The 18,217-nt window shown below is 28.6% G+C and overlaps 1 protein-coding gene across 3 annotated transcripts; it reads right to left on the bottom strand.

Moving 5' to 3' along the window:
* Positions 1-1,042: 1,042 nt before the first annotated feature.
* LOC129905957 (leucine-rich repeat-containing protein 4B) lies at positions 1,043-16,356 on the bottom strand. 3 transcript variants are annotated; one of them, XM_055981584.1, is made up of 8 exons: positions 11,443-11,550; positions 11,102-11,290; positions 6,997-7,140; positions 6,737-6,856; positions 1,907-1,997; positions 1,640-1,831; positions 1,423-1,575; positions 1,043-1,359 (listed from the first exon to the last, which is right to left on the bottom strand). In XM_055981584.1, exons 1-8 carry the CDS (start codon positions 11,527-11,529, stop codon positions 1,238-1,240), a joined length of 1,098 nt encoding a protein of 365 aa, XP_055837559.1. In that variant the 5' UTR covers positions 11,530-11,550; the 3' UTR covers positions 1,043-1,237. The 3 variants fall into 3 exon arrangements, with proteins under 3 accessions (XP_055837559.1, XP_055837560.1, XP_055837558.1); XM_055981585.1 differs by lacking the exon at positions 11,443-11,550 and adding an exon at positions 16,276-16,356 and having other exon boundaries at positions 1,046-1,359; positions 1,423-1,578; XM_055981583.1 differs by having other exon boundaries at positions 1,046-1,359; positions 1,423-1,578; positions 11,443-11,465.
* Between the last annotated feature and the right edge of the window lie 1,861 nt (positions 16,357-18,217).

Consider the following 18,217-nt stretch of genomic DNA (forward strand, 5'->3'; position numbering starts at 1 on the left):
CCCAGCTTGGAAGGTTTCATCGGCAAAAGAAGTATCTACAAGGAGATTGAGCCCATCAGTGATGCCGATGCTTTCAAGCCATTCCTTTGTCTCTTAAGGGAAATAAATTGTTACACGTGCAAGGTTCCAAGATTAGTCCGCTACAACTGCCCTAATCTGCGAAAAGAACTAGCACCAATTTCATTTAACTGCACAACAATTGGCAACAATCTTCATTATATTAAACTGAAGACCATTTTGGACCTGATCCACCTTATGGAACAGACCAAATCAAAATGGCAGCACTTATTCATACCGAGATATTTTGGTCCAGGGGGAGAAAAGCGTCTATCTCCGAAAAGTGAGAATGGGTATTTACTGAAGTACCCAAGTAAAACACAGGAAGAAGAAAAAGAAGACCTTTCAATAATCCTGTCGCATTGTCGAGACGACTTCAGCTCCAGAGGGGGAGAATGTAACAAAACATTATTGTTGTTAGCATGCAGTACCGCCTTTGCCTATTATTTTTATATTTTATTTTATATAAGTTTGAAATCAATGTCGCCTTTGACTATATTATTATTATTTATATTTTTTCTAAATTTCAAAGCCTCCTATTTTTTAAATAATTTATCAATGTTTTCTTGCTATAAAAGGAGTGCCAAAATTAGAATTAAATCACTTTCGACTTGACCAGGAAAGAGTCAAGATATTACAGAGGTAACACTTACCGCTTCTTATCCTTGGCTTCTTTTCTGAAAGTATTATTACAGTGTTTCCTTACGCCTTCTGTAATAACTGCGGAACACCAACCGCATAATAGCAAAGGGTAGGAACACCATAATAATACTCTTTCAATAGAAGTAGTACCAAACTTTGTAAATCATTTAATCCTCGTTTGTTCAATAAAACTACTATTTAAAATATCCTTTTGTGTCTGAGTTTTGCTTGGAAGATACCACAACACGACAACCGACTGAACAAGCTGTTACAAAGTCATTTTTTCAAAAAAAATAAATTAATTCATTCATTTATGTAAATAAAATTCTTATCATTTTTACAAAGAAACTACTTAAAACTATGTTATTTGGTGACAAAAATTAAATCAAACTTAACAAATAGATTTCTTCTTATAAATATTTCAATAGATAGCTGACAGAAAAACTTAAAAATTAAATTTCATGAAAATTATATAAAAAAAAGCTTAAAGCTAATTTTAATGAACAATTAATATTTTGTTTATATTAAAGGCACCCATTTACGCATTATCACATAGCAATTCATCTTGTGGATTTGCATTGCTTGTAGGATTTATGAAACGTTTCTTTTCTTTCTTCTTTTCCTTTCGACGTTTCCGACGATTTATGCAGTATAACACAGCTGCAAAACAAAGCAAATATTATTTCAAGCTTAAAGTAAGTTTATTTAAAAAAATAAATTTACTTAATAAAACAAGAAAAGCTCCACACAAACAACCCGCTATTGTTAGCCAAGTTGATCTAGCAGCTGCATTTAAAGTTGCTTGATTGCACTGTTCAAATTCTGGTAGCCCCACTGTTATATTGTACAGTGGTGGACATTCATCTAGCTCAGCACCTACTGAAAGAAAAAAAATAAGGTTATCATTCTAAATTAAAATTAATTTTTGTCTGAAACTTACCAGGCGTCTTGCATATAGGCAAAAAGGAATTTTTAATTTTTCTTAAATTAACATATTCTACTATTTGATGGCAGGCACAATTTGGCATTTGTGTTTTTAATAAGTCTATACTTTTAAGATGGCACATTGTGGCAAAGGTTTCGGTGGTTATTTCCTTGAGAGGATTTGATGAGGCATTTATTTGCCAAAGATCTAAAGGAAAAATTTTAATAATTTTTATAAAAGTTTGTTATAAAAAACAAAATAGGGACTTTAGTTAAGACTTACTTGGTACAATACCCATATCGGGAAGATCTTGAAGACCACATTCGGCTACATTTAAATATTCTAATGGAGCTTGAATTGGTTTATCCAGTTTCTGAAAGAAAAAATAATAATTTATATATCATCATAATTCATAACACATATCATCATACGTCATCAAACATGAAATAACGATTTTTTTGCTTCAAAATCTAGATTTTTGGAGCGTTACATATTTGTTTTATGGGCTGTGTTTTTATTTTCTAATTACCCAGCCCTTCATTGAAGTTTTCGACTTTATATTGCATCAATCTATATATCCTGTAGAATTAACCTGACAGGTCATTCAAAAAACAAAGATTGTATGTTCACTGTGGCGTATGCGTAACCATTTTACGTTATATAAAAATTCTGTCACTGACCAGATAATTTCTCTAAATAATTTTCTAATTCTTTAAATGCTTTTGTCTAAACTTGTTCTTTTTTAACCGGAAATTTATACTTTGAAGAGATAAAATCTAAATTAAGCCAGAGAATAACAAAATGAAATTTTAGTAAATGGATGTTTATAAAATTTTGAAAAAAGTGCTTCATTGTGTGTTGTAAGCTGTTATGTTAACAGACAAAAATTATTTGAATTATGAAAAAAGGACATTTTAATAAACAGAATAATACAAAACTGATGTTCATACCGAAAAAAAACAGCTTTCGAGCATGTACGGAATTTTGTACAAATAGATTCAACGATATCAATATGACAGTTGATATCCTTAAAAGAAATTGTTAAAAAATGCACACGATAATTCTGATTGTCTCTCTATAACAGGAACCACTTTCTAAATAACGCATACCTACGTGTATTAAGTTCAAATCTGTTATGTAACGCTATTTTCAAGACTCTCTAAAAAGGTTTTTTTTAAATTAGTTTTTTATGAACAAAAATACCTCTCATATTTCAATTTTGGAATGGTTAATTTTATCAAGAATTGCTTTTAAAATGTTAATACAAAAATTCATGTCCACATTTTCTAATGCCTTTGGTGTATCTTTTGAAAAAAAAAAGTCTGGCTCTCCCTCAAACATTTTGTTTATTATCAACAATTTTTGTACATATGCAAAACAAAATTGCAAGAAAAAAATTTAAAAAAACTAAGTTGTAATTAGATTACTACAAAATATTTGTTTTTTTTTTCAAAATATCAATTTTTAGACAAAAGTTGCAATTTTTAAAAAATTGGTTTTGTCTGCTACTAAAATTCCGAATTGAAAATCAAAATTGCACCCCGTGTTTTAGAGTAGGTTTCTATTTAAATTTTAACAATTAGATCTCGACGAAATATTTTTTTGAAATTATGCCTATGAAATTCTGATAAAGCTATGTATATTTAATCTTCTAATATTAATTAAATCGTTTATTTTGAAAAGCAGGATAAGTCAATTTTTTACGGCGAAATCAAAAATGGATTAAACTGTATTTGTAAAAAAATATTCACCAGACTTTTTTTTGGTATTTTTGAATTTCATATAACCCACTCACAATAAAGCCTATTACATACTTGTGAAGCAAGTCGTGAAGTGAATTCATACAATAGGTCTGTTTAATGAAAAAAGTCTAGGATAGAACAGATCAGAGCAGCACAAGTTTGTAAATACTGTCAGAACAAGAAAGAACAGAAAAGTTCAACTTCGTATTTAACAAGATTGACAGTTATCTAAATCAATTGCAAAATTTTAAATTCAAAAATAATTTCTTGAAATGATTTCTTACTAAAATAAATTATTTACTAGCACTTTTGATATTCCAGTAATTTTTTTTTTTGTTTTTAACCAAAAACTCTTAAGAAATTCACTTTTTAAAATTTTATTTTTCCTTATTCACAATTTATCACAATCAAACAAAAAGCTGACAATTGACACTTTTCACTTAATTGCTCTACCCCAAAAGTAGGAGCAGAAAAACTTAAACTTTTTTGTGCTAAACAAATTCATGAAACATAAAATGACAGATTGTAGAACAAGTAGCGGCGAGTTTTTTTTTCATGAAACACAAAAACTTGTACCTTTTGGATCTTTTCTGTTCTTTTCTGTGCGGATCAGATTCATTAAACAGACCTAATTTATGTTTGTTTTCAATTTTCAAATTATTTTTTTTTTTTTGAAAAATATATAGGGAGAGCAGATTCACGAGTGAAAGAGATTCCCGTACATTTTGCACGTGAACTACTTCACGTCGTGAAGCAAAACTCTCCAAATTTTTTTTTCACCACGAAAGTTCACAGGGAAGTTCACGGGTGACAAAAAAAATGTATGGATTCACTTCACGATTTGCTTCACCAAGTATGTACTAGGTTTAAGGCAAAACAAAACTGGTGAAGTTGAAGATCTTTACAAAACAAGTTGTATGTTTATTTTTAACTTCGCCTTGAAAATGTAACAAAATGGACTTATCTCCTTTTCAAAATAAACGATTCAATTACTTATAACCCTGAAGTAAATTTTGAGCCACTAAAAACTGTACGATATAGATTTTTTCTAAAACCAGAAAATATTATATATTCGAAAATAAAATATTAAAAGCATAAAAACATTTTGTTTTCTCCAACTAAAAATACAACCCAAACACATTTAAGAATTTGTGTTGTTTTCCTTCAAAGAGAGAATTTAATCTTTTTAATTATTAAAATTTACATCTATAAGGTTTTAATATAAGAAATTTCAAAAATCTCAGTAATTTGAATTTTAAGAGCAAGAACGTACTATTTAGTAGTGTTTATGTATTTTTTTAATTCTTATTCAAGTAGCCCAAAAAAAAACTTTTGATAAATCGAATTTAAAATTTGAATGACTATATTAACCTGCAACACAACATGGAAAATACACTTTTCGTAGCAATGATTTTATTGACAATTTAATCAAAATAATATAAATCAGACTTAAGTCATTAACACTAAGTTAGTGTTAAAACATAGGAATAAAAAAGACTAAACCGATTTTAAGACGGTGGCCAATCAATGGAGCTGCATTTAAATCATATTTATTTATGTACGTACTCTTAATTTCTAGTAAGACAGTATTAATTTGCAGCCAAAAATTTAGAAAATTCACTAAAGCTTCATCAAATTAAAAATTTGCATGTTTTCAGTAAAATGCTTTATATATCTAATAGTTTTTAAGCTTAATTAAAGCGTTGGTAATAACTTTAAAATTGGTTTCATACTAGCATTTTATCACTTTTATTATCCTTACCTATAGTAGAGTAACTAAAGCAAATTATTAGGGAACCCGGCCGAACAGCTCTGATTTTGACGATTTTTTTTTTCAAACGTAGGTAATTAAACATACTTTAAAGTCTATAGACTAAAAATTGCCGGTGTTGCCGTATTGTTTTTTAAAATTAAAATTAATTTTTTTTTAACAAAACCATTTTTTTTTGCATAAATTTCATAAAACAAATGATAGCAAAAGATTCTCTAGGTAATTTAAGGAAAATATATAAAAGGCAGTAAGGGACAATCTTCCATCGTTTAAGCGATAAATGCAATTTTCTAACATTCTGACCTCAAACACAAAAAAAATATTTTGAAAACAACGGCAACACCTACAAGATTTTAATATACATTTTTAAAAAGCCAGAGGCTCATTCTTATCTCTTAAATTTAAATCCACTAAATTTAATCAAGACTTTTTGAAAAAATGGTCCTCAAACTCAGAATTAAAAAAAAAAATGTTATTAGAAAAATTTAAAATGACTTTTTCCCAAACTTTTTCTAATAAAATATGAATTTATTTAAAAAAAATTTTTGGCCATAAATATTATCAGTTGAATTTCGAAGCAAAAAAGGTAAAATATATCACACTTTTGAAAAAAAAAAAATGAAAAATTACTTCAATTTCAATGGTTTTTTTTTTATTAAAACTGAATTTTTGCATTGAAATAATTAATTTTCTCAAAGACTGTGGTAAATAGGAACTTTAAATTTTTGCTATTTGACTTTCAACAGTAAGGGTTGTTAAATGAATAAAAAATAATTTTATGTTTAGATGTTGAAATTAAAAAAAAAATAAGTTACATTTTTTTTCAAAACTTTTATTAAAAAAAGTTCTTCGAAAATGAAATACTTTTTAATTTTTTTCATAAACCGTAATACAAGTTGACATTTCCTTTTATAATTTGAAATCATAATAAATGCGGCCAAAAAAATTTGAAAATAAATGCATTTTATATTACGACCAAGTTTAAAAAACGACATGTTAAAATTTTTTCAATAATTTTTTTTTTTTCAAAAATCTGAGTTCAATTACCATTCTTTCAAAAGCCGTTCATTCAATTAACTTAATTTTAATTTTACATATATGACTAAGCTTCTAGCTTTTAAAAAATGTATATTTGAATATTGTAGGTGTTGCCGTTGTGTTCAAATATTTTTTTTTGTGTTTGAAGTCAAGAAAATTGCATCTATCGCTTGAGCTATGGAAGATTGTCCCTCACTCCCATATATTTTTTTTTTCTTGAATTTCCTAGACAATCTTTTGGCATCAATTCATTTATGAAATTTAAGAAAAATATTTGAAAAAAATTTGTTTTTGTTCACAAAAATCTTCAATTAAATTTAAAAAATCAAAACGGCAACACCGGCAATTTTTAATCTATAGACTTTAAAGTATTTTTAATTACCGACGTTTGAAAAAAAAGATCATCAAAATCTAAGCTGTTCGGCCGGGTTCCCTAATATTGCCAATTTTTGAGCTTTAGTTACTCCACTACTAACTATATCAGGAAAAAATGTAACAGAATATTTATTTATAAATCTAACTAAAAGTTAAAACCACTTTTCTTTGTAAATTTTTACTCACCTTCAAGTCGCTATTTAAATTGATTAAGTCATTGCTATCGACATAAAGATTTCTCAGCGATGGCAGCTGAAATATTTCCAATGGAATTGTCAAGAGAGCATTATTTGATAAGTCAATCTCCTGCAACAAAAAAACAATAAGTCCATAAAACTGATTAAAACAATAAAGAATTTTTTTTAATCACAGCCGGTATTTTGCAATTGTGGCATATAGCTATATCAAAATATTGACTTTGCAGCAGCTGACAAAGCAAAACTTACCTGTAACGATGACAAGTGGGCAAATGTGTCAGGTTCCACAGACTGAATCATATTTTCGTAGAGCAAAAGATACTTAATCTTTCCGTATCGTTCGAATGAGTGCCTCTTGAGTTTTTTTATTCGATTGAATGCTAAATCTAATACCTGCAAAATAAAAACAAACAATTATACTTTTGCTATAGAATTTATATGTTTCATTGAACTTTTAACTAAGAGATTGCATAGAGAAAGATGAGATACAGATTGCAGATGTAAAGGGTTTTTTTTCTATAGACTTTGTTTTATCTTCTGAGAAAAATTAATTTCAATTAAAGTAAAGAATAATGACAAAGAACCAGGAGATATAAAAAAGGGTAGAAGAACAATTAAATGGCTTTTCGGTTCAAGAGTTCAAACATACATTTAATGAAATTAATTTAATATTCGATTTGGATCTTAAATTTTGGTTTTTCAGTGCACATGTGCACAATATAGAATTTTTTTTAAATATCAAGATGACATTATCTTTTAATCCTTATTAATATTTGATTTTCTTTTTTTTTATGTAACATTTTCATTTCTCTGCCAACCTATATACATATTTGTATTTAAAATATTTTCTTGCCTCCATGTGACTAACTGCTAAAAGCTTATTGTTCATTTTAATTAATTTCAATTGGAGAGCGTTGATGAGTAAAGAACTACAAGAGTATAGATACATTATGTACAAGTCTCAGAAAAGAAGTTCTATTGTGAAATCTTCTGTTCATTTTCAACATAAATAAATTAAGACCATATACTCACAATGACCTCTCATCCAATTGAGATAGATTTATACTCAGAATTAGGGCGAATTGCAGATCAGGCAATAAAAAAGTGATCTGATCTCGATCTTTTCCATAAATTAAAATTCAAAATATATGCAATTCTTGACTCTTCCAATTAAATTGATCTAAAAATATGCATTTTTCATTTAATTCCTTTGAATTAAATTTATCTTTACAATACCTTTAGAGACACGAGCAATAAGCATTCATATAAAATTAATCTATAGGAAATCGAACTAAGAAAAATACTGGAAAATGTGCAATATTTATAACTCAAGAATGGCTTAACCTATTTTATGATTTTTTGGATTCGTCTTCGCTCCGAAATGTAAAAGAACTTTTTACCGACTTCCAAAAAGGAGGAGGTATTCAATTCGTCTGTATTTTTTTTTTATGTTTGTTACCTCATAACTTTGGACTGAGTGAACCTATTTTGATAATTATTTTGTATTGGAAAGCTGGTGCCTGCAGTGTGGTTCCATTTCAATTTCGTTCAGTTGTGGCCATAGAAACTGTTAGAAAATCCATTAAACACAGTTTTGATCTATGGCAGCCGGTTTTGTTTTTTGATAAAAATGATTATAAAACAACGAAAACTTAAGCAACAGAAAATTATGAAAAAAAAAAAAAAATAATTTTGCTTTTTTTTTATATATGTAAATATCTTGAGGACGGTGAATGAATTCTTCGAAAAATAAAATTTTAAAGCATTTACAACGCAATCTGTTTTACAATACAGAAACAAAACACCTACAAAAAAGAAGAAGAAAATAATGACCATATCAAACTAAAGACTTAAGCATTATCTGCTCAAAGTTTAAATGTACAGAAGCCAATATACATAGTTTTCCTTCTGGGAACCTTTTCTGGATTTTTTAACTGATATTTCAAAAACTGCAACATAGCCTAGTAAAGCCGATTGTAGTCCATAACTAAAAGCCTTAGGATTAAATGACAACTTTTTGACTTGAATTTCGTCATATTTAAAGAATATAAGTTATACTGTTACTTTAAGAAATGATCAATCGGATCAATTTTATGTCAACTCTGGTGTTCCACAAGGAAGTCATTTAGGTCCCCTTTTATTTATTTTGTACATAAAAAATGACATAACTTCCATTACAAAATTATATATTAAATTCTTCTTCTCTTTCCGAGTTCTCTGATTTATGGGGTTATTCTTGACAATAAGTTTACTGAAAATTATAACTTTAAAGTTAAGAAAAGCTAGTAAAATTCTAGGTTTTATTAAACGATTCTCTCGTGATTTCCGTTTCACAACATATAAAATATTTTCAGCTTTGTTTTATTGTCAAATTAATCAATGGTTCAATCTTCAATATTATGTCCAGTTTAATGATGACAAAGAGAAACAATTGAATTATGTTACATTCTGACGATTTCGGCAACTTTTGCAATAAACAGTGTAAAGTGTTTGCAATGTGAATGTGAAATTATATGGTCTCAAAAAATTACATACCCAAAAAAAAAGTGCAACATTTTTTTGTTCTTTGAGCACAGAAGTTTTTCCATACCTACCTAAATAAATATTATTATTTTCTCACAATTACTTTTCTTTAAAGCCAAGAAGGTTCTGTGTTCAAAATGTATTTTACTACATACATAGGTATGTATCTAACGTAGGGTCGGATGGTATAAGAGTGCGCGGTCAATAAGAGTGCGCAAAGCGATTATCTACTATTTGAAAAGGAATATTAGACTGAATGCACTTATTTTGGAAAGCTCTAAGTGAGTTTGATCTGCTGTCAAAAATTCATGCAAATGTGTTTGTAAACAAAGGTGCTAGTTAAGTTTAAGTTTTTTAGTTCTTTTTTTTCTAATTTTTCTTGCCAAAAAAATTAAATTTTCCGCTAAACAACAAAAAATTTGCAATAAACAAAGTATTGGATATTGAAAAGTCGACAAAAAGAAAACATTTGAGGAACACGGAAGATTGGTCATAAAGTGCATTGTGAAATACATATACTCTTCGATTACATGTCTGAACGTGTAAGAGTGCGCACCAAGATGAAGAGTGCGCGGGTTATAAGAGCAGTAAATGCTATCCAAGGCTTCAAATACCAGCAAGCAGCAGCTAGAAAAAGCAATTCCTATCAAAAAGAAACCAAATACAAGTTTTGCAAAAAACAAGCAAATGGAAGTAACTAAGAAATGTTGAAATTTTCTCGGAACCACTAATCGAAGACTAAATAGAATATTCCTCATGCAAGGAGTGATAGGTCGAAAAATACTCTGTTTATTTAAATAAAGATAGGCAGTTTTATTTGCGACTTTTGTGCGAACTTACACCTGTGCGCAGCTGCGCACTCTTACAAACTAAGCCGCGCACTCTTACACAATAGTATGTATAAGAGTGCGCAAATGACCTAATGTGGTACCTATTTTGTTTTTAACATATTGAATTAACACATTTTTGTTACCAGTTTTGAGTTTTTTTCGTTGCTTTGATTCTAAACTAAAAAATATATATTAAAAAATTAGTTCAATTCTTTTTTTTAATGTATTATTTGGTATTTTGTCTAAAGTGCACACTCTTGTACCACCTTACCCTATACTTAAAAAAAATAATTAAAATATGTACATATTTATAGAATTTTTCATTTAAAATTGTAGCATAACACATTAGATGACAAGGCGTACCACATTACGCACTTAATTTCAAAAGTGGCAATTTCGGAGTTAAGTCAATTTTTAAAAAATTTATTTCTACGAAACAGTTAAAATTTGTAAAACGAGGGAATAAAAGAGCTTACATGTTTATGTTGAAACCTAAAAAATTTGGTAATTATCCAGTCACTAAATTTTCGGCGACGTAAAAAAAACTAGCCCTTAACTGATGTGGATGGGTCCAGGGGACCCACGCCTTTTTTAAAAATTAAAAAATACCCGTTGTGACTGAACTTTGAAGTGCATATTTTAATTTGAAAACTAATTTTCCCATTTTTTTAAGTTTATTTTATTGGTTTGGAAAATGTTATATCAATTTTGTATTTTGTTTTATCATATAAAAACACCTGGGTCCACTGGACCCACGACTTTAGATACGTCAGTAAATTTCACCACATCAGTTAAGGGCTAGAAAGCCTTAAAAACTATATAAAAGTTAAAGTAATGTCAAATCGTCGAAAACAAAATTGTTCAGTGATTGTAAAGTAAATACATACTTTAAAACCCGAAAGTCGTTACATTACAAATTTTCATAAAAAATCTTATTTCCAACAAACATAAAAAGAAAGTAATTAAGTAGATTCACATAATTATCTTAAAAAAAATCTTACCTCAACTGATGTACTCAGGAACTGGGGCACTTCCCTTAAATTCATGTCAAAGCATTTTATCTTCAGCAATCTGTCCACTTTTAAATATTTACATTTCCGTTCATCTTGACTGATAAATCCAAATGCCAACATCTTTGCAAATATTATGATGTAGGAAATTTGTAGTATTATGATGCGTAAGTCCATATTCTGCAAAAGACGAAAGAGAAAACAAACAACTATAAGTCACACAATCTCACATTAATATTGAAATATGTATATTTTTATTAAATTAAACTTCTTAATTAAAACGGTCAATTGATATAACTTCACTTTTTTAAATTACAAGAAAAATACAGTACGCAGAAGAAAAACTCCAACAACCGGCCATAAAATGATGAGTAAGATTGTTCCCACAAAAAAACTAAACCACTGATTGAATTTAACATGCAAATCTTGACCTAACGGCGACCACTCTATACTTAACTAATCTGAACTTCAATTAAAGGGAATTTATTTCATTCTTGTGTTTTTTTTTTTTTTCTTTATACTTTAAATCAGCTGACCCTGCAAATATGCAGACTGTCTGATGAAATTCTTATTATTTAATTTACTAGATATATACGCTACCGTACTAACTTTTCAGAGGATAGGAATGTGAAAGAAACTAACGAGAAACTGGAGATGGTTCTCCCTTTGAAGATGACAAGAGAATGGTGTTTGATTTGGAAAATAAGAATAAAGTACTATGAAGGACCAAATAAGTCTTTAAAATTACATATGGATTTATGAATTGGAAGGTTAGATACTTTTTCTTTAGCAGGTAAAGTATCTCAACAATTTTGTCTTTTGAGCTATAAGAATTTATGGTTTGTTTTTTTCAAATTGAAATTGCAAATTGTACACTGAAAGAAAATTTAATACCGTTCGGAATTACTGTGATTTTATCTCATAGTTTATCATATAAGTATGTTTATAGTAATTTAATTTTGTATAAGTCTTTAGATAATTTTAAAGTTAAATAAGTTGGAATTCGAATTACACATTTTTTTTTTTAATTAAAAAAATGCGTTATTAACATTTTTTTGTAAGTGTATTCAATCGCTGAAAAGGTTAGGTACTTTAATGCATTTCGCGGAACTTACTATGACTTACCATGTTTTCAACAAAATATACAGATACACCTTTGTATCTATCTCTTGTTATTATCTTAAACGGGCCTTTGTTTTTTCACATAAAATTTACAACCATCTATTGTTTCTTTAATTACTATCTGTAGAGAAGATACATATCCCATAGCATAGGTACCCAGCTGTAAAGGAGACAGAATTTCAATATTACCTATATTGATCTACCTGTAAATCTTCCTATTAGTTGAGATAGGTATAGGAACTTTCTATGTAATTAAATGTGTATAAAAAAATGTGTATATGTAATTAAATGTGTATAAAAAAGGATATAGCATAGGTGTCAAAATAAGAAATCTATACCTGGAGCAGATTTTGAAATTTTGTCACTCCATACTCAAAAATAGGTAAGTTAGGTACACAAACTTACTTATTTGTGTTGTACTTTTGACAATTGGCACTGCTACGTGATAAAGGACATGAATATTTTTTCTATAGTTGAGTATACTGCGTTTCTATGAACCATTTCTGTGCGTTTCTCAAACTGCGTTCAGTTCTACTTCAAGTCTATTGCCGTAGTAATTCATAGTAACGTACATTTTAGTACATGCTAATACTACGTATGCTATATTACTTTCGTAGGGATAATTCACTGGGACTAGATTACCATCCGAAAATGTTTGTGGGAAAATGCGGAGGGAAACATTTGTATAGTATTGGTATTGGACTCCGCATGGGAATTAAAGAAAATACATACTTGTAATTAAGGCATTTTCTGTGCCCTTAATCAATCTTAATTGAAAAAGTCCATTATTTATCTCGGTCCTATATGATGAAGAATGGTCTTGCACTAATAGGATGTATTGTTTTGTGGTTTTAATTAAAACACATAAAATAATAATGCGCAGTCAAAAATACGGGTTTTTTTCATACTATCCATTGTACAGTGTTGACAAATAGTTTTACTTTTTGCAAGTTTTAAAACTTTCGTTTACCTTCTGTTAAATACCTACCTTTGGTGTTGCCATATATTCAATTTTAAATGAGTTTTAACTTTTAATTTCAGTTATTACTATGTTCTTGACCCTTTTTATAAAATATTAATATTCTTAGAAAATGGGCATTTTGGACGTTTGACGGCCATTAATGAATTTGGATGTACTATGGATGTTTTGATTCACTGCATTAAGAATGTAAGATATTGCAATATTAGTAGTGGTAATATAATGTGCAATATGTAAGGGAAGAATTGTTTTATAATTTAATTTTAAAAATAAAATATGTGATGCTTTGTCATTTTTTCTTAAGCCTGAATGCTTTAATCTTGAATATATGACCAAAAGAACTAAAAATATAAGCTTTTTAAACCAACACTATCGAATCTTTTTAAATAGGGTAAATAGGGGTAAAATGACATTGTAAAAATAAAATTGTTTTCTAAACCGTAGGAAGATTTATTTTGTTTAATCGATAGATACATTTTTACTTGCTCTATAGGGCAAGTATTGGTTTCGTGTCAAAAAAAATTTCGAGGTTTTAATCAAAACTAACATTACGATAGTCGAAAAGTCCAAAAAAGTGGGTTTCGTCATGACGTCCGTCGGTCTGTGCGTCGCGCGCGCGATTTGATTGCTTGATGCACAACTTGCGCATCTTCATTTTGGAAAGACCTATTTTTAATGATATTTAATTGTAAGCTGTGATAACTTGCCTCAGAAGATTATGCTTAGTTCAACTCGCTGTACACTTCCAGTATATTAGAATCATTGTTAAGGCACACAAATGGTAGGTCAAACAACGAAGGTACAAGTCACGGTTGTGTATAATTTATTTTTTCTGTTCCTGTTTTAAAAGAAGAACCTTTATGATTTTAAATCTGTCGTCTTTAGTTCTGATTTTACTTTGACTTACCGTGTTTTTTATCATTCTATTACGTTTTTGTTTTTGCTAGTTGGAGATTTTTGGGGATTTGGAGAAAATGGGAGAAAAAATTATTTATTTGAGATTTTGTCCATTGGATGCCTTTCCCCATGGAGATTTTGTCCATGGGGTCAAAAATTTTCTGGAGATTTTATCCGATTGAGATTTTTTTTTTTTTGGAGATAGTGTAGGTTTCCCATCTGTACAAGTAGCTGCAGCCCAAACGGCTCGACATATTTTCATGAAATTTGGTACAGATAGTTTTTTCGTAATTTCCAAGGTTGGTTTTTTTTTGTTTTTTAATATCTCGCCTAGAACGTATACCTCCCATACAAACTTTTAGAGGTATTGCAATTTTCTCGAAAACGGCTCTAACGATTTTGATTAAATTTGACACAAGTAATGCTGTACGTATATCTAATATAACTGCGTTTTTAGTTTTTCTCAAAAAATACGAATAGTGGAAATATGACATTTTCTTTGTCGGCTCTTCCCGTCTATCGTTAATGAGTTATTCCAATTTTCTCGAAAACGGCTTTGACGATTTCGATTAAATTTGGTGTTCGTTATAGTCTTAGTGATTCTAACAAAACCACGTTTTTAGTTTTTCAAAAAAAAATCGGAGAACGGAAATATGGCGTTGCCGTTTTGTGCCAAATTGATATATTTTTTAGTTACTATTGTATATTTCATCAAAGACTTATTATTCAAAATTTGCAGTCAGATATTTCTTGTCATTTTGAAGTGTTAAATGTAAAAAAAAATCAAAAAAAGTTTTTGAAAAAAAAAAAATTTAAAATGGAATTTTTTTTTACTTTTATTTATTTTTTTTTTTTTTGTTCAAAATTTAACGAAAATCTTTAATTTCCAATAGTAATTTAAGATATAGATACTTTGAACTACAAGAGCAAGTAAGTGCGGCCCCAGTCGTGCATTTTATTTAGTAAGTAGAATAGCAGAAGTGTTGACAAAATTTATAAAAAATATACACTGAGTTATGAACGGTTTTTTTTTTAATAATGCATGGGGTAAACGTTCGACAAAGTGGTTGTTATAGGTAGGGACATTTTGTATTGAATCTTGAGTTATAACAAGGGAAAGATAATGGAAAGATTACGTGTGCAAAAATTTGGATTTCTAAAATGATTTTTCTCCGAAGAACGAAAAAAACTTTCTTTTTTTATCCCAAATTTTTTGACCGTTCTTTATCTTTATATAGAAAAATATGTACCTGTGAAGATCGTTTGCCAAGGAAGTATCGTAATCTCATTTTAAACCTACAGATATAAATATCGTCTAAATATGTATTTTAGACAAAAAAGTTTAAAAAAAATGTAACTTTCAATCATGTATCTCCTTTGTATCATAAAAAAAATGATAATTCAGTGGTAGTTATTAATTCAGTTAATAATTTTTTATAATAATTCATAAAAGATTGCAATTTTCCATCAACGTTATAACATAAAATTATCATCCGTAAACCGATTAACACTTTAACACCCAACCATATTTTGAAAATTTTTGAAAATTTGTATACAAAAAAAATGTATTTAAAAAAAAATCCAACAATTTTCAAAAAAAAATGTTATACATGAAATCTAATGTCATACTTAGCATTATTAGCTGATTAAAAATAAAAAAGCAATTTGAACTCTAACCTCAAGTTTATACGACCCAGTCTTGTATTTTATTTTTATCAAAATCGTTAAAAACTTTTCTGACTATTATTTCTAAACCTAAAAATATATTAGTAAAAGATTTATTTTCTCTTACAAAGGAACACTTAGGTACGGCTTCAATAGACGTTATCCAAACATTTTCACAAAAAAAAATTAATATATAAAGATAAAAATAACTTATATAAAAAAAAGACATAGTCGTGACTAAATGTAGTATTTCTTAGATTTTGATAAATCTAATCTTAAAATGCCAAGGAAACAAAAGTGACGAAGCAATGAGTAGTACGCACTAAACATATGTTATTTAAGATATCAGCAAGGGCAGCTTATGGGAAAATCGTGTTAATCTCCAAACAATACAACGGAAATTAAATTCGCGATAACTTGCTAAATATGTTTGCGCACAAGTCTCCACACCAACAACTATAAGTATAACTAAAATTTATAATAACAATAAATAATTGGATACCTTTTATCAAAATAACAATTACTGTGCAGTTCAGTGCATTTGGTTGTTTGTACGACACAATACCGTCATTTTTGTCACAAACAAATGAATGAATGAAATGTCCGAATGAACTACATATAGTACGATACTATAGTATACTGTTCCATAAGTCTTATAAAGTCACAACTAATGACATTAATTTAGCGTGATTCTTTGATAGCTCAGCTAATTTTCGTTTCGTATTTCATTAAATTATTTCAAAGCTTGTTTACTACTTACTCATAGCTGTAATGCAGTTTTTTTTGCTGACTTGTGCTCTAGTGCGAAATTGTCACGAAGTAAGATTCTTCATTGGAAGAAATGCGAGACCTAATTTGTATTTTTTGTTTATTTACTAATAGAGTAAACTAGTAGCTATGTACGTATTAATGGCTAACAACAATTTATTAAGATCAATTTTCATGATACTCATGAAATGAAACTCAATACATTTTTTCAGATTTTTTATTAACAGGATATGATGACATTCTTCACCAAAAAGCAATATCTTTGATGCCTCAGAAGTTTCGACCTAGCCAACAGATTTTGATGATTGTTATTGTTTATTTAAAAAAAATACCATATTAGTTTCGTTCAGTCTATGGCATCTATGAGAAAACCATTTAAGTTCCATAGAAGCCAGTTTTTTTTTTTTGATACATTTTTAGATAATAAACACAATGCAGTCAATCGAAGAGAGTTTTTAAATTTTTTGTATGGTAAAAGTAACACTAATGTTAAGGCTTTTTACTGAACAAAATTAAGGAAAATTTGATATTTTTAAGGAATTTCATAAGTATCTATGGGCTTAAACCCAATTTCTCACCAACTGATCATTCTTTTAAGCGGAGTCATCTTTGGTGATAAAGAGTAATATACAGGAAATTAAGAGGGCTACAAAATAGGTTAGAAAAATGTTAACCATAACATAAGCTTTTTTCGAAATAAAAACGAAAATGGATTTTTTAACAACTAGAATTTGACTTTAACTGGCTGCCATTTTGTAGTTACTCACTATAATACAATAAAATTACATACAACGATAGAAAATATTATTAGGAAGAGAATGTATGTTTATTTTTTTGGTCTACGCCAAACTGGAGCAAAGATATTAGCTTAGAAGTAAAATATCCCAAAAAATGTATTTTTGTGAATAACTCCGCTAAAAAGAATGATCAGGTGGTGAGAAATTGGGTTTAAGCCTTTTAAATGTACACCTATCGATCCATGAAATAAAAACTGACAGTGCCTCTTTGCGCGAGGTTAGGCCTTTTTTCCGAGGCTTTGACTGGAGTAATATGATTTCTTGCATAAAACGGAATTTTTAGAAAAAATATAGAAAATCGTTAGAGCTGTTTAAAAAAAATAATTTGTTCATACCTAAGAAAAATTTTCTAGCATTTTTCAAAAAAAAAAAGTTGGTATGCCATTCTGAAGAAAATATTATTCAATACATAAAAACGAAATTTCGATAAGAATCATCAATCTGTTTTCAAAAACTCGATTAAAAAAAAAAATTGAAATATTTTTTTTTAAATCCAAAATTGTTTTTTTTTTTAATTTTTATATAATATTTAAACTGTCGTTTACGAGAAATTCATAAATAAAAAAAAAACCGTTCAATGGCAGGTACCGTTAATAATTTTTTTTTTTGTATTTCCAAAGAAATTTTTAATTTAAAGGAGAATGGGCAAGTTTGTATGGAATGTGGACGTTGCGCGGCCAGGAATGAAATTGTTATTTTATGATGTAATTAAGGTTTACAAATATTATGGAGAAGTTTTATCCTTGTGACGTACTAGAAAAACGGATAAAATGCATTTTTGCATGTAACATTTTATGCAGGTTGTCTCAAAGTTGTATCTTATGTGTGTATTTTAAGTGCAAAATACGGTACTCTCTCATTTTCCCTAAATCTGAAGAC

This window comes from Episyrphus balteatus, chromosome 1 (genome assembly GCF_945859705.1).
Source record: "Episyrphus balteatus chromosome 1, idEpiBalt1.1, whole genome shotgun sequence".
In the NCBI taxonomy this organism is placed as follows: Eukaryota; Metazoa; Arthropoda; class Insecta; order Diptera; family Syrphidae; genus Episyrphus; species Episyrphus balteatus.